We start from the raw sequence: 17,336 nt of genomic DNA on the forward strand, positions 1-17,336 counted from the left end.
TAGATCAGTACAAATGCAAGCAAATAGCGCCATCTGCTGGAAATATTCCAAAAGTGTACAATACTGTGGCAGTTTAAATATCAGTATTAGAATTATCAGAATTATTTCCCTCAAAAATATTTTTCTTTCTGTTATGGAATACTTTTCGTTATGGGGAAGTGTTCTTTCCAATCTGACATTACGTTCTGTCATTCCACGATACAAAAACCGTGAGACAATATGGAACTCCAAGTCAGTTGCAAAGGCTGAATTACCAGTAGTTAATGGCTGACAAAATATATACATATATTTAGCAAGAATTGTAAATATAGGCCGACAAGCGACCGAAATTTTTTTTGTTTCATACTAAAAACATGTGGACAAACATAACAGATAGCAGACACATTCGAGTGTGGCTGCATCCATGCCACTGTCTCGATTATTTAATTAGCCCCGTTAAGTACTTGGCCTCATATTTCAGTTAAGTTAACCTAAATTGATAACTTAACACATGACAGAATATTTCTTGCGTATCGACATGAAACCCTATGCGCTAAGCATCTAACTTAATCTGGAAATGACCACAACAGCTTGTTTACAAACGTTATGTTGACAATGAATGAGTAGCCAATCTGATAAACCCATCCGGGATTTATGCATTTTACAATAAATACACTGCTCAATTTGTCAGAATTTAGGACCCGGGGGGAGACCACGGCTTCACAACAGGCGGAACCGCTCTGATAGAATGAAATGTAAAAGTTGAAGAAAAAAGGCATATTAATGAAACATTAAATATGGACTTGCTTCACGATTATTAAAGCAAACGCGCCTCACGTTTTTAGCTCCGATGATAACACATTCAACTAGCGAGCAAATGAAACACCATAGCTAACGTAGCTTGTTAGCTGTTTTTCTCTTTCATACAGTAGACTAAACGCTTCCCACGCACGCATGCTTGGAGAGTGTCGAGTTTGTCTGCGTGCAGCTAGTTAGTTTAGTGTCATTTTGTTAAGAACTATTTAGAAAGATAGCTTATATTTTGCAGTCTTATTGCAACCGTTTGTAACTGCAGCTATCCATGTGAAATATTCGGTTTTTTAAATGTAGTCGTCTGGGCAGGCCTGCCGAGTGGCGATTCCAGGATTATGATTTTTTTTTTTTAGACCTGGAAGGGCTACAGCGGGAACTAGCCAGCTAACCAGCGACGAAATCCCACCCAGAGATGCAAACAAAAAGGAAGTGATCTCAATATGGCCTTAATTTCCTGCAGTTTGAAACGTCATTTTTCTCTGTTTTAAGAGGACAACACAAAACGTTTTAATTTTTAGCTGTCAATCTTAAGTGCTCTTTACGTCTACAGTAGCCTATTGCTTTGCGCGGTTATTTTAGCATGACTTTTTATTTATGCAGTGGAACTCCGGATTCCATATTCAGTAAGGATCTTGGCTAGGCTGGTGTGGTGAGTATCACAACGTGTGCACTGTTTCTATTTACATTACATTTACGGAACTGCAATCACTTTAGCAAACGCCCTAATCCAGAATGACTGACAGAACTGTAGAAAATCGTATCGATTCGTATCGATTATTTCTCGAATGCAAATGAATAGCCTAATGTCAGCCTTACTTGAATGGAACAACAGTCAAAGCAGTTGCAATACTGTTGTCTGGAAAACAGTTTGTTAAAATGCCCTTAAAGATACATTAAAAAAAAAGAAAAACCTAGCTTCCAATCTGAATGGCATCAGGAAAAGCAAATTTGGTTTCGTACGCAACCTTCGTGGCCCATTTTCATGTCAAGTTACTGTAGCCTACAGGTTGGCAATAAACAATGGAGTTTTGTGAGAGAAAGTGGCTGTTAAATTATTCGGGCAACGTTCAACTACCTAACTACTGTGTATGTTTTTATGAAGAGTCACTGATTATAGAACTACGTATGATATAACAGAACAACCAATAATGCATGTAAAAGGTTATCTAAAATATTGCAATCATTGTTGGTTAGAAGACAGTCAAACGACAGTCCGACATGAATTCCAGATTCTGTAGATTTCATAATGAATTTTGAGTCAGAATAGAATATGTTATACTAATAGCACATCTAGCTCTTAATTTCTTTAGATCTTAACACTGGTTTATTATTGTTCCAAAACTCAATCCAAACGTCACGCGCAATTATTTTGCAGTGTTATTAATTTATTAGTCATAATTCATGAAGTTCAAATAAAGTTGGGGAACAAATGTTTTTATTAGTCACGTAGGCCTTTGCTCTGTTGTGACGGTTTTAAAAAAAGAAATAAAAAGAAACATTTGAACAAACATTGGACCTTAGTTTGCTTATCAAAGCTGACTGTACTGTAAATTCAGCAAATGTACAGAAAATTGTACAGCAAATTCAGAATACAGATTCAGCTCTTGTAGAGTTGTAGAGTTAACATGGTTTCCCTGAAGCTCAGAGATAAAGATTGCCAATGTATTTTTATAGGCATACTCAAGCTATATACTCAGTGCTGTATTCCTTAACTTAAGTCTCCTGAGCTGAGAATAATAATGCACTTCATACAATGCCTTTTCAGAAGTGATTTCATAAAAAAAAAAGGAAGAAAAAAAAAAGTTAATTGAACAGGCATTATGGACAGTTCTGCTCCTGTGGCGACAGCATTATGCCCTGTCAGATTGTGTGTGGGGGCTGTTTTTTTGCACCCAGCATTCCAGCTGGATATGGGATGAGTCAGGCAGATTTATTTTAATTCGAGCCTCTTACACACACACACACACGCGCACACACACACACACACACACACCAATATACCCGCAGTGAAACAGGAAGCAGGGCTCCTTCTACGGATCAGTGTTCACACCAAAGCCCAATATAGCGCCACGGCTTTTTGAGACGCATTCCGATTTTAACATGCATTCTGGGCTAAAAGCTGAAATGTCCTACTGTTCAATGGTGTGCAGTGCACTGTTCATTATATAAGGCCAAAACCTGTTTATTGACTGTATCTTTGGACCAGTTTCACTGACACAGATTAAGACTAGTCCTAGACTAATTACAATTTTGAATGGATATTCTTCATTCAAAACTCAATTTAGTCCAGGGCTAAGCTAAACTAGCCTTTATTTTTAATGGGACCAAAAAAAAAAAAAGTGAGATTTGGTCTGAATTAAGTCTGCTTTGAAATAATATCACACATTATCCCGCTCGGAATGAATCTGACTTGTCGTAGACAGAATGGAAAGTACGGGCTTGGGTCAGACAGATCCCAGAGTCTGTCGCTTTCACATCGCCTGCTGCCTGGGTTATTTGTGACGGGGACAGATAACTGTGGTTAATTTCCCGCCCATCCTTTGTTTTGTACGCAATGGGGGTACGTTCGCGATGGCCGCGGCTCTGACCTTTTTCCAAGTGGTAGCTCCGGACATGGTCTGATGTTAATTGCACGTTGCAGTGGATCTGCTCACTTTTGCCCGCTTTGAGGCTCGTTTTTAATTCGCACATTTAGCTGGAGTCGGCGCGGCAGGTCTGAGCTCTTCGGCAGAATTTATGCCTGTCGAGTGCAGTACGGAGTAACCAGCGCAGGGTGTAATTTGACTGGTGTAAATTATACGCATTGGAAGTTTTTTTTAACCGTCAGGAAGCAATTTTGTTTTGCAATCCTCTGAGTTTGGGAGCCACTGTTCCAGGCTGTTGTCCTGAGGTTTATAATCTTCTGTGGACATTACAGACTGACTTTTTAAAATTTATTCTGGGGAAGAAACACAGCAGCTGCATGAATGATCTCTAGAAGGCTCCAGAAAGCAAAATGGCCTCAGAGCAAGTGCAAATTCAGAGGGTCACTTCAACAATGTGGTGGTGGTAACGAGCGGAACCAGGCATCACATGCTGCGGCCCCGCCATGAATTTGGGGCCCCATGAAAAGATCTCACATTGGGCCCCCCACATCCCCAGGGCACCCCAAGAAAACAAAAAACAACCCATTCATTTTATTAGTACATTGTAAATAAAATATTTTGTAAATAACTGATGGATAAAAAGGGCCCCTGTCACTCACCCCCCCCCCCCCCCCATAAGACATCGCTGCTCACATGTAAAAAAGTGGAGTACTTTGTAGTATTTCTTCTAACTTGTGGATCAAAAAAACACGTAAAAATAGGGTTGGCCCCCACCCACACTAAATGAATCAATGAGTAATAAAAACCCTTCTCCCCACCCCCTCCAGTGGCATGGACAGCTCGGTGACTCTGTGGCAGTTCCTGCTGCAGCTCCTGCTGGACCCCGGCAACGAGCAGCTGATCTGCTGGACCAGCGAAGACGGCGAGTTCAAGCTGCTGCAGGCTGAGGAGGTGGCCAGGCTGTGGGGTGCTCGCAAGAACAAGCCCAGCATGAACTACGACAAGCTCAGCCGCGCCCTGCGCTACTATTATGACAAGGTGAGCTGTGCTCTGCGCTGCTATTATGACGGGGTGAGCTGTGTCGTGCGCTACTGTAATAACAAGCTCAGCCGCGCCCTGCGCTACTATTATGAAAAGGTGAGTTGTGCTCTGCGCTGCTATTATGACGAGGTGAGTTGTGCTCTGCGCTGCTATTATGACGAGGTGAGCTGTGTCGTGCGCTACTGTAATAACAAGGTGAGCTGTGTCATGCGCTGCTATTATGACGAGGTGAGCTGTGCCCTGCGCTACTATTATGACAAGGTGAGCTGTACTGCCACTGTGACAACCAACGGCTTGGCCTCACGCAAGGGAGCTCCACCAATCAGCGGATTTGTTGGTAATGGCTAATCGAACAATGTTAACTGAGCACGGTGGACAATACGTCCTGCAAATGTGCGCAGGCAGCATGAAATCATAGCCAGAACGCGCTTTTGTGAAAAACACACCCCACACTAGCGCAAGCCTGACAGACTCAGACCAGACAGGTATCAATTCTCTCTCGTTATCTTTCAGTTTAAATTAATTATCGGCTCGTGGCAATTCTGGAAAAGGTGCTTATTTTAAGTAAGTACCCCATCCCCCCCCTGGTAGAACAAAATAAAACAGTTTTTTTTGGGCAAGAATAATGGTATGAGAATTTGGAAAAGATAAGCCGTTAGCCCAGGCTAGGAGTCATCCATAATTACTTTAGAGGCTCTGACCAATCCGTCAATGTCAGACTCAGCCGATCAGCTGTCGCCGGGCAGATTCAGCGAGGGCCACATCCACGGCCTTCTGTGTGTAAGGTGATGTCGTGATTTGTCTTACCCACATTTTATTATCCCTGGTCATAAAAAAATTTGATGGGCTCTGCAGGAGCTTATCCCAGGATTATCTGCCAGCAGGGCATTTGAATGAGGGCTTCCAGGGTCTGACACAGCGTCCTGTAATGTGCAGATTTATCTGCGTCAGGTCCCACTGCCAGGAGAGGATGTGTGTCATTCACACGCCTGCGATGGGCAGATATTTTGGCACAGTGGCGGAAGCGTGTCCGGGCAGGCCAGGGACGGGGGCGAGGGCGAGGGTGTGTTCAGGATGTGGTATTGGACGTGACCCACTTTTGGAGCTGTGAGGTTTTTCGCGTTCCTGCTCTCCCCTCATACCTCAAACCCAGTGAACAGCACGCGTAATGGTAGGTTTGCTGGAGCTCAGCTCTGTCGAAGCGAAGATACGGAAATTCTTGTTTTGCTGTTTGCACTCAGGAGAGGGAAGTTGCCGCATCTTAATGGCGTATCCATGACAATGAATTTCGGTGTTCCATTTGGCTGTCCAATCAACACTGTGCGACAAAGCATGAAAGTTCTGTGACATAAGAAAATTAAGTGTCTTCAGACGCCCTAAAACCGGTTTTTAGGTTTATTTACACTGTGTTTTTTGGTTGTGAAGCACAGCGGCCAGCTAATCTAACCACTGTTTATTTCTCCTGGTTTTGCCCACAGAACATCATCAGGAAGGTAAACGGGCAGAAGTTTGTGTACCGCTTTGTGTCCTACCCAGACGTCCTGAGCGGAGAGGCCGCGGCGAGGGCGGAGGGGGGCGGGGAGCCGCTGGGCTCTGAGAGGGGCCCGACTCAGCGGGACAAGGAGGGCGGAGCCGGGGGCGAGGAGGCGGGCACGGCGGGCACAGCGGGCACAGGGGGCGGGCACGGCTCCGGGAAGCCCCCCAGCCGGAACGACTACATCCACTCGGGCCTGTACACCACCTTCACCCTCACCTCCCTGCAGGCCGGGGCCCAGCTCTTCAGGCCCGCCAAGGCAGAGCACCCGGGCGAGAGGAGGGCCAGCCAAGACCCGGCGCCCTCCGTCATCAGGTTCGGGAGCTCGCCGGCCAAGAGGACCACGCCACCGCCGCCGGTCGCTCCCGAATCTGTTGCTCGGGAGTCCTCCGAGGCGAAGCCACGCCCACAGCAAGCGCACCCGCTTCAAGCCCCGCCCCCCTCGGAGGACGCCGCGGTGAAGCAGTGCCGCCTGCCCCGAACCTTCGGTGCTTTTGGGGAGGACACGTCCGCCGCGGGACTGTCACCGGGCCTCCACCTGGAGGGGATCTCCACCCACGTGCCCTCCCCCTCCCGCTCCCCCACCCCCAGCACAGCGCCCGACTCCTCCCAGGATCTGGTGATTGACAGCGACATGGAGTCCATCTCATCGCAGCCCTCTGAGATCCAGCTGCAGGTCAGCTGTGTTGAGAAGGACACTGTCTCTCTCTTCCTGGCTCTCAAACTCTCATACGAGCTACCTAGGATTAAAGTCTACAAGGAAAATGCATTGGGACAAGTTAGTTTTTTTCCCCTGAACATGAGTATGAACACTCTAGGACAATTAAAAATGCCTACTAACAAACTGGACACACTCTGATGAAGGAAAATACCGAAATGCGTTGGTGTGTTAGAAGACATCTTTAATTGTCCTAAAGTGACATGCCATATAAGGCTTTTAGCTTCTAACCAATCAGAAGAGTGCTTTGGATTTTTTTCTTCTTCTGAACATTAAATAGCCCCTCCAAAGAGCACCTTTGTAGAGCCCAGTTCAGTTTACAAGGCCATTCACCTAGAGCAGCGTTCCTGCCTTCTGCCTACTTTTTATGAAAAATTTATTTTTAATCTGCCGCAAACTTTGTATGGTTTGTGTCTGATGAAAATAAATAAAATTAGGAAGTAATGAACATCCTGGTACTTTAGCCAGCAGATGATTAGCCACTGTGATGCACTCAACTCACACATTGCAATCCCCTGCCCCTCCTCTTTTAGGTTCAACCGGCTCCCGCATCCCAGAATGCAACATCGTCGGAGCGCGAGGCGGGGAACTCTGTGTTCCCCCGAAGCGCCGGAGGCGGCGCCCATCACGGGAAGTCGAAAAAGCCCAGGGGGCTGGAGCTTGCCCCCGCGCTGGTGGTGACGGGCTCGGACCTGAGCCCCATGAACCTGTCCAGCCCCTCCCTCCCGACCGCCTCCCTCACTCCCGCCATCCTGCAGGTCAGTGTCCCGCTGAGGCAGTGCGGTATAATGGGTAAGGAACTGGTCTTGTAACCCAAAGGTTTGATTCCTGGGTAGGACACTGCCGTTGTACCCTTGAGCAAGGTGCTTAACCTGCATTGCTTCATTATATATCCAGTTGTATAAATGGATGCAATGTAAAATGGTGTGTAAGTTGCTCTGGATAAGAGTGTCTGCTAAATTCCTGTAATGTAATGTAAATGTAATGCTGAGGGAACGCACACAAGCGTCCCAAAACCCAAAACTCCCCAAAACATTTCCCCTTTCCCCTGGTCGGCCACAAGGGGGCCTCAGAGAGCTGCCAGAGAGAGAACACAGGGAATATTATTGGGGAAGAAAATATAACGTCGCAACAAATTAATGATGTAAATTACTGTTTGACTAAGTACTTACAGCAAGTAAATTGAGTTAGGATTACATAGTTACACGAGTTATATCCCCCGAATGTACAACTGAAAAATTGTGGTTGAAAAATGTGTCTGTAGTCAATACGAGCATCCCCATCTCCATTTACAATTGGGCTTTTAATCGATGCTTTTATTCAGAGTCACTTGCAGGCAGACTACAGTCTTTTAATACAATCCATTTCTACTGCTGGATATTTACTGAAGCAGTTGGGATGAAGTACCTTGCCGAAGGGTAATATCCACATAGCGCTTAATTTCCGTGATAAAATTGCCTGATCTGATTTATTAAAATTGATATCTGCAGCTCGTTTTTCAGCTTGTGTCCCACCCGTGACGATATTCCCCTGATATACTAATTAAAAACTTTATCAGCAAAACTAACGAAGACAGATTCCACGTGTCATCACAGCTACTTCAGAACCTGCATCTTGACTGACAGTGTGCAAATGAATGTGCACACTAAAAGAAAGTGACATTTTAATTATACATCACTGATTTCATTATCATAAGACATGCAGTCCTCAGTTTAAAAATAAGAGGGAATACTTGGTGGCTTGTTTTGCTCTGTCTGCTAATTGATGAGAATTGAACCATGAGCACAGTCACTAAAATTATTATTTCTGAATACATGCCTCATAAATAAAGTAGTGTATATTGTGTCCATATAAAATATTGGGAGATATTTCTTGTACCCCCCCATTCAGCCCCCCTGTTTTGTTGTGCATAGAAAGAGTCAATTGAGCAAACTTACACCAGTGTATTGACAAGCTTATTAAATGTTCTCTTTCATGTGTGTATGTGTGGGTGCGTGTGTGTGTGTGCGTTTGTGTGTGTGTGTTTGTGTGTGTGTGCGTGCGTGCATTTGTGTGTGTGTATGCGTGCATGTGTGTGTGTGTCTGTGTGTGCGTGCGTGCATTTGTGTGTGTGTGTATGCATGCATGTGTGTGTGTATGTGTGTGTGTGTGCGTGCGATTGTGTGTGTGTGTGTGTGTGTGCGTGTGTGTGTTTGTGTGTGTGCGTGTGCGTTTGTGTGTGTGTGCGTGCGTGCATTTGTGTGTGTGTGTATGCGTGCGTGTGTGTGTGTGTGTGTGCACGTACAGACACCTACCCTCCTGCTCACTCCCAGCCCTCTCTTGTCCAACATCCACTTCTGGAGCACGCTCAGTCCTGTGGCCCCGCTGAGTCCAGCCCGGCGCCAGGGCACGCACACCCTGTTCCAGGTGAGTCACACACACACCCCGTTCCAGGTGAGGCACACCCTGTTCCAGGTGAGTCACACACACACCCTGTTCCAGGTGAGTCACACACACACCCTGTTCCAGGTGAGTCACACTCACACCCTGTTCCAGGTGAGTCACACGCACACCCTGTTCCAGGTGAGTCACACGCACACCCTGTTCCAGGTGAGTCACACTCACACCCTGTTCCAGGTGAGTCACACACTCACACCCTGTTCCAGGTGAGTGACACACACACACTATGTTCCAGGTGAGTCACACGCACACCCTGTTCCAGGTGAGTCACACACTCACACCCTGTTCCAGGTGAGTCCCACCTGCACATTCACACACCCTGTTCCAGGTGAGTCCCACCTGCACATTCACACACCCTGTTCCAGGTGAGTCCCGCCTGTACAGCTGCACACCCCGTTCCAGGTGAGGCACACCCTGTTCCAGGTGAGTCACACACACACCCTGTTCCAGGTGAGTCACACACACACCCTGTTCCAGGTGAGTCACACACAGACCCTGTTCCAGGTGAGTCGCACGCACACCCTGTTCCAGGTGAGTCACACGCACACCCTGTTCCAGGTGAGTCACACGCACACCCTGTTCCAGGTGAGTCACACTCGCACCCTGTTCCAGGTGAGTCACACACACACCCTGTTCCAGGTGAGTCACACACACACCCTGTTCCAGGTGAGTCGCACGCACACCCTTTTCCAGGTGAGTCACACTCACACCCTGTTCCAGGTGAGTCCCACCTGCACATTCACACACCCTGTTCCAGGTGAGTCCCACCTGCACATTCACACACCCTGTTCCAGGTGAGTCCCGCCTGTACAGCTGCACACCCTGTCCCAGGTGAGTCCCACCTGCACATTCACACACCCTGTTCCAGGTGAGTCTCACCTGTGCAGCCAGTGCTGTGCCTCAGTCCTCTCATTAATACATCATTGTATATTGGCTTAAAGGACAACTGCACTGTTACAGGGTGATGCATGTCATCCATGTTGGCCAGCTGGATATTTTCGTAAATGGCTAAGGTGAGGCCTTCAATTCAATGGTACAGTTGCAGTACCCAATCTAGGGGTTAAGCTTTCAAGTTACAGGCCAGGCATCTATACTCATACACCACACTATCACACCTTGTCTATTACTGTCTGTTTCTGTGTTTTACACAACTCCGCGCCTAAGTCATTACATTACATTACAGTACATTGCAGGCATTTAGATTTCCCAGAGCAACTTACACAACTTTCTCATTTTTACATAATAAGCCCAGCTATTTTACTGATGCACTGCAGGGCCCCTCAAACAAATGCGCTGTAATTGTGCAGGGATGGGGTGGCCTGGAGTGGTGGGGCCCAAAGTGAGTTGTTTTCACGGGGCCCATAATTCCTGGTGACAGCGCCTTGCTGCTGTGATTGGTGGAGCTGGGGTGAAAATAGCGGAGGAGTCGGTACTGACGGAGTAACGCTCTTCTGTGCTCTACAGTTCCCCTCTGTCCTCAACACTCAGTTCCAGCTGCCCATTCACAGCCTGGACGGCTCCAGCACGCCCGGGCCCCTCTCCCCGGATCCGCAGAAGACCTAGAGCAAGAGCCCGGAGACCAGGAACGGCCCCCAGGAACGGTCCCCCCAATGCTGACCCGCGTCCCTCCCGTCCATCCCGTCCCACTGTCACGGACACGTGCGCCAATCTCAGTGTGTACGCCAAATCGGGCCTTGTGATTGGGCTAAAAAAAAAAAAGGGGGGAGGGATCAAAGTCAGAGAGTCACAACAGTTATTTGGTTATGCTCTGCCGCAGTGATGTCACTCCGGGAAGATTTGTCCGAGACGTCCGTGGGGAGCTCAGACTGAGAGGTCGCGTCCGGCTGATCTTAGCTTCAAACCTCTCAAAAATATTCTGTGAAATCTGGGTGGGTCTGGGGGCTGGGGGTTTGGAATCATTATTTACTTTACCTCCACCTCTCCTCCTGTTTTTCTTAAAATTTCACACGGGCCTTATGCAAATCAGAAGGAAATTTCTGATGTTTCTGATGCTACTAGATCTCTGTGGGACATCCAGGAAGGGTCGATTTGGTCCAATGTGATGTTGATCGTACGATCGCAGATGGCCCGTGCGCAGATCTGTCCACTGCCAGCCAATCAGACAAGAAAGCTGACTGCCGGCAGTTAGGAGCTGAGTTTTGATTCGGCCATAATTTCTAAGTAGGAAAAGGAGCCTGTCTTGATCAAGGCATTACATTTACTACGATGGCTATTTCCACGCAGGTATATCGTTTTTAACAGATATGCATTGTTTTTGTGCAATTAACCAGCTACCTTAACCTCCTTCGCAATGTCTTAATGTGACGTAAATGGCAACCCTAGCTTGCTTTTTCATACGCCACTTGGATGCCGTTGTGACGTTCTTTGGTGTTATCCAGCTTGTTATGATTAACTTATGTCATGTACTTTTCGTCATAACAGATGCTTATCCCGTTCAGTGTATTACGTTCATGTGGCGTGCGTAGCAAAATCACTTTCGTGAGCTGAATAGGCAAGAAGAAAAAAAAACTTCCATCACAGACACAGTGTTGTGAGGAATTAAAAGTCGGGAAGGGTTCGAATGAAGATGCGAGTTTGTCTCGCTGCACTTGCTCAACTGAGTTTCACAAGTTTGTTTATAGCTTCTGTTGGTGTTGACTTAGTTTTTTTGCCGCTCCATGTTTTGTTTTTTGTTGTTGTTGTTGTTTTTTAAACCAAATTAAGCTTTGCCGTACTCTGTATTGCACATTTCTGGCGATGGCTACATTTACTTGGGTTTGTTTTTCCAAACGGAGCTCAGGTTGGTGGTGCGTAACCATGGGCATTATGGAAGTGAAGTAGTGTATATACCAGGTTATTTATAGACACATAATGAAAGAAAAAAATTCTCGAAGAGCACTTATCCTGTTTGAATAACCTGAAAAAGGTGGTGAAATGTCAATGTTTAAATGAGTAGATATATTGTTTAGAATAGTCCTTTCCTGAATTAAGAGGTCTGGTAGGAAAACTCATTTTCTCCAATTTGCCTTTGACGTAGATGACATCACTCAGTCGCTGTGATGGCAGTTATCTCTCATGTCGTTTGACCAATCGGGGCGAACTGGAGTAGACTCGTATCCCGTGGTAACTGGAATTTTAAACCCTGGGCGAATTGTGGTTTGGGGTCTGCTTGAGCGAAGAGCTGTTCCTATTGGACTGGTTGAAGTCATCGTTCGTGACCCGGCCGGATTTTTTTAACCGACGGCCCACCGTCTTCACGGGTGGAATTGAGGGCCTGTCTGTGGTCTGCTGGGCGCGGTGGGTTACTCTGGTCCGTTCGGGGTCGCTTCATGCAGAAATCCATGTTTCTGACAGCGACTGGGACTCTCTTACACGCTATTCGTTTTTATTTTATTTATTTTTTTTGTTGTTGTTTTAAATTCACTATTTTTGCCAAGGCCCGGCAGTAATGACTCATGTTAAAGTGGTGATTTATATTTTATGGGGGGGAAAAAAGCAAACAAAACTCACTTAATATATTAATGTGCAATATCTCAGGTAAAAGCACTTATATCCCCGTAGGGCTATATTCTTCTAAGAGTCGTTTTTGCTGCCAAATAGAAGTAAGAAATTTAATACAGGCTCATGAGCGCAGTGGATATATGGATCGATTTTACGTTTCCCACAGAGGAAATAACTGATCGTTCTCCTCAGAGCAGCATTGTGAGCGACACAGCCATGATTGCATGATGCCTTACGTCTGCTGCCATAAACTAGACACGACAGGCCAATGAAGCGAAGCGAGGAGCCGCAGCTCTGCGTGCTCTCCAAGAACTTTATTCCAGTCCTGACCGCGCCGAACGGGTATCGGCAGATTCCAACATTTTCGGTGTTTGTTGGAGGGGTCTGGCCCGAGCGCAGAGAAGAATGGACTGATGAGGCCAACCTGGGGACTCGGCTGGTATGGTCGTGTAAAGTCAGGGGTCTCAAACTCCAGTCCTTGGAGGGCTGCTGGTTTTCGTGGCTTCCCTTCAGTTGGCAGCACGAGGTGTGCAGACCCTTGTAGCCAATCACTGACTCGCGTTAAGCACTCAAGAGCCAGGGACACGTCGAAAACCAGCAGACACACAACCTCCAGGATTTCAGTTTGAGATCCCTTGTGTTAAGTCAACGACGCTACAACATCATGCAGGCGTGCTCCTCGGATTCAAAGAACGCCTGTGACTTCTGTATTTGTGAATGCAGTCTTCTCGCGGGCCAGGCTGCCAGTGTTACGCTAGGTGTTGTTAGCCGTAGGCTCGTATTTTTGAAAAAACATCCAGGTACTTCAGGCGGGTTCCGTCGTTGCTAAAGTGCCGTGTTGCGTTTTCGTGGACTCTTGCCAGTGTCAGGTACTGTAAAGCTGAACAGCAGCTGCCAGCGTATCACTGGAAGCTTTGCACAGGCACAGGTGCACCCCCAGTGAAACCCTTTCTTGCAGGAATATTTCCGATAGCAGCCATAGCTCCCGTTTTGAGTGTGCGTGTATGTACAGTTCCTGCACACACTCCTTCACTATTATGTGCCTGAACGTCCCTACAACAATTTGCATCGTAATGAATGCACAAGCTAGAATTGTTTTCCTTTCACCTTATTTCGCAGTTGAAATGAGAGGATCGCATAAATGTGACCAAAAAAAGGATTAGCTACAAAAATGTTCTTTTAAAAAAATGTTGTTTTTTTTTAAAGTCCCTGTCTTCACTTAAATTTTTATGCATACCTGCAGATCTTAACTGACGACTGTAAAAGACCAGCAGGAACACTTAGCGCTGCTCTTTGCGGTTCTGTATGTCTGCTATAAGTTGTTTGAGGACTTGGCCAAACAGTGTGGTAAGTTGAAGTTGTTTTAAGTGTATGGTGAGATGTGAAGTTGTTTTCCCTCTGTGATGTTACCGTTTTGACAGTGTAGCCTTATTGAACTTGTACATTGCTCCTTTTTTTTTAACCGTTTACAAAAGTGTGACATATTTGCACTTAAGACTATTGGGGTTCCTTGTGTAACTAGACAGTGCGGTGCATATCTTTTAAGTCTTGAATTCTGTTTTGTTTTGAAATTTATTTTTGAAACTGATGTTTGTGTGTGTTATCTGTGATTTAGATTCACAGAATTGTACTACCCCCCCCCCCAATCCCCCATACTTACAGCAAAAGAAATCTATGCACAAATTAATTAAGTTTATACTACAGTTTTTATTGATTAAATCAGGATTTTTATATTTCCAAGAAAAGTACTTTTTAGATTGAAAAAGTATAAATTTTATAAATTACATTTTCTCTCCCAGTAAGAATGACTTATTTTCTCACGGTTTAGATTTATACAATTCAGTCAATACCTGACATAGGAAATTACATGTATTTTTAACTGGTTTTCATAAATATAAATGGGTAAATAGTCCAATAACATTAAACATACCCTTCCCTATTAGAGATTTTACTCATTAAGAGTTGGTATGTAAAAGTTCACATTAAGTAAAGCAGTGTGAATGCACATTTGAACACTGGAAATTCTGGTTTAGTTGGGAGTGTTTCTTTGGATAAAGCAGTATTAATTATACATTCAAATCCTCTTCCCTCCCATTCATTTGAATCACTTTGAAAACCCACATTTTGCATTGCGGTTTGAAAACAAACATGACAAAAAAAGTATCATTGTATTCCTCTGTTTGTTTGATTTTTGTGTTCTGCAGCTGTACTCTGTGTTCAGACTTCTCACATGTTTACAGACTTGTGTTTGGGCTTTTGTATGTGGGGAAAGAAGTATATAAAAACGTCTGAAAAATGTATGATTGCTTAATATGTCTTTGGGTGGGGGGTGAGGGGGTAGGTATTTTCTCAAAATATTGTGAGAAAAAAACATTGTTAAAGTGAAAGTGTGTGTGCGTGTGTGTTTCGTGTGAGAAAACCCTTTGTGCACAGTGACAATCTGACTGTACTTTGACATGAGAATTACAACGTTGCAGAACATGAATCTTTATGCGTCAGGTGGACCCGAGCATCAGTCTTTCACCTCGTATGCATTTATTGCTAAAGTGTGCAGCCCATTGGGAGGTACAATAAAACGATCCTTTTTCCATCTCTAAGATGGATGTGCCAGGAGCACTGCATATTACAGGCACATTTAAAATAGGAGCAATTAGAGGAGTCTCAGTCTTATCCTCACTGGAGGTGCAGTGGTGAGCTATATTTGTTAACGGGGGGGGGGGATGTACGGTGTTGGCTTAAATGTGCAATTTTCATTCTCTGTCTTGCTAAGAGATCCCAATAGCCGTTAATGACATCACGTGCGACTGCCTCCCCCCATCAGAAAAGCGCTTTGTTTTCGGAGCGACTGCGCTGTTTGATAGAGAGTCTCTGCTAGACAGGACGAGCGCTTCCTGCGTGTGGCACAGCTGTAGAGACAAGCTTCGTAAAGTCGACCTTAACAGGTCACTGGAGCGGGGTGGGGGGAATCAGCCGGCAGTGACGACTGTGCATTCCGATGCGGGATGAAAAATTGGGAAGAGGATGAGGGAACAGATGTGTCACCCTCCATTGACCTTGCAGACATTCCGCATCTGGCGAAGGGAACGCCGTGGTGTTGGTCTCGCGAAAGTTTACTCGCCCCCCCCCCTGTGTGCCAGTCTTCTCTGAACAGCAGATACAAGGTCTTCCAGAAAAGAAATGGCAAAAGGCATTTGCTAGACAGCAAAAAAAAAGGAAGTTTTGTGTTTCGAAGAGGTCAGTGTTCTAGAACTCCACTGCTTTCAGTTTCCAGTAGCGACTGTGACATCAGCATTAGAATGTTTGGTTAAGAACATTCCAATCACACATGTGTGTCATCTTACATCATAAATGGGTAAAGTAAGAGAAAGGGGACCCCTTAAACTGGACTTAATTGGAAAAACCTAGTGCCATTAAGCAGTATTGGTAATCCTGCATTGAAACAGCAATACAAATGCTTTCTACATAAATGTGTCAATAATCAAGAATACAGAATATTTTTTTTCTAAGCCCCCCCCAAAAAAGAGATATATTCGTACAAGTCTATGGAAAATATGTGGATATGTGGAAGTACAGGATATTTCACTAGAATGTATTTTTAAAAATATATTACAATATCTGAAATCATATTTGGCAGTTTGCTACATTCTTTTATGATTGTGAGAAAATATTGTATTTCAGTATATTGCAGAAAATTACAATTCCAGATACATGAGGTTTCCTTAGGCAAGTGGAGCTTGTACAAGTCAATATTGTGATAACCTTGAAAGCTGCACTGTGAAATTTAGAAATACGCTGATGTATTGTACAGTACGAATGTTGTTTGAGGGAGTGGAGGTTCTAGCATTTTCTTTCCTCCTGTCAGTAGGGGGCACTGTGGCCCCACGTTGGAGTCTGGTGCACAGGTGACCTTCCTTCTGGACCATTCAGCTTAATTCCTTTCTCTACTATGCCATGTCCTCCTTCCGCTCCATCACTGCTTTCTCACCACCTTAACAACTTCTGGAAAAACAGAATTAAAATACAATTAAATGTAACATGGACATATTCATAAATACAGCGTTAAATTCACAAAATAACAATACCCACTCATCTTACCATCAATTGCTTAAGAAAGACTTAAATTGAGCATTTACAGTTGCTTGGAAGCGGATGTTTAATGCCACTAGTCATTATAATGCCCTTGTGTGAAAGGAGTCAATACACACCATTTGCATGGAGCAACAGAGATGGAAAATGCACCGCATGTAAGTGTGTGTGTGTGTGTGCACTGCGCATGCTTGTGCAGCCGCGTGTTTGTAGTATGCGGCAGTATTGTGCAATTGCACCTTACCAACCATTGCATGTGACGTGTGCGTGATGTGCACCAATGTGCATTGAGCGTTGTGATGGCGTGGATGCATTTGTACCACCTGTGCATGTATGCCTGTGTGTGAGGTATGTGCAACACCCTTCGTGCATGTGAGGGTGTGCATACGTGCACTTGTACCCGTACCTGTGCATGTGAGCGTGTGTATGTGTGTGTGTGTGTGTGTGTGCGCCTGCGTGCATGCTTGTGCATGCCTGCGTGTTTGTGTGTATGTGCTGGCGTATGTGTGCGTTTACGTGCACTTGTACCCGTACCTGTGCATGTGAGCGTGTGGTGTATGTGCACCTGTGCATGTGAGCGTGTGCGTGTATGTGCACTTGTACCCGTACCTGTGCATGTGAGCGTGTGTTGTGCGTGATG

General features: G+C 45.4%; 1 protein-coding gene across 2 annotated transcripts; it reads left to right on the forward strand.

Annotated features, from left to right (window-relative positions):
* Positions 1-678: 678 nt before the first annotated feature.
* Positions 679-14,910, forward strand: elk4 (ETS transcription factor ELK4). 2 transcript variants are annotated; one of them, XM_064304999.1, is made up of 6 exons: positions 679-1,441; positions 4,205-4,415; positions 5,897-6,628; positions 7,204-7,428; positions 8,957-9,076; positions 9,206-9,517. In XM_064304999.1, exons 2-6 carry the CDS (start codon positions 4,209-4,211, stop codon positions 9,317-9,319), a joined length of 1,398 nt encoding a protein of 465 aa, XP_064161069.1. In that variant the 5' UTR covers positions 679-1,441; positions 4,205-4,208; the 3' UTR covers positions 9,320-9,517. The 2 variants fall into 2 exon arrangements, with proteins under 2 accessions (XP_064161069.1, XP_064161070.1); XM_064305000.1 differs by lacking the exon at positions 9,206-9,517 and adding an exon at positions 10,574-14,910 and having other exon boundaries at positions 680-1,441.
* The last annotated feature ends 2,426 nt before the right edge of the window (positions 14,911-17,336 follow it).

Source organism: Anguilla rostrata, chromosome 13 (genome assembly GCF_018555375.3).
Source record: "Anguilla rostrata isolate EN2019 chromosome 13, ASM1855537v3, whole genome shotgun sequence".
NCBI lineage: Eukaryota > Metazoa > Chordata > Actinopteri > Anguilliformes > Anguillidae > Anguilla > Anguilla rostrata.

Bases quoted from the DNA above. Each gene is read 5' to 3' on its own strand.
- elk4 (XM_064304999.1), top strand. From the start codon at position 4,209: ATGGACAGCTCGGTGACTCTGTGGCAGTTCCTGCTGCAGCTCCTGCTG. The intron at 4,416-5,896 runs GTGAGCTGTGCT...TTTTGCCCACAG, and splicing joins TGCGCTACTATTATGACAAG to AACATCATCAGGAAGGTAAA. The intron at 9,077-9,205 runs GTGAGTCACACA...ACCCTGTTCCAG, and splicing joins GCACGCACACCCTGTTCCAG to GTGAGTCACACGCACACCCT.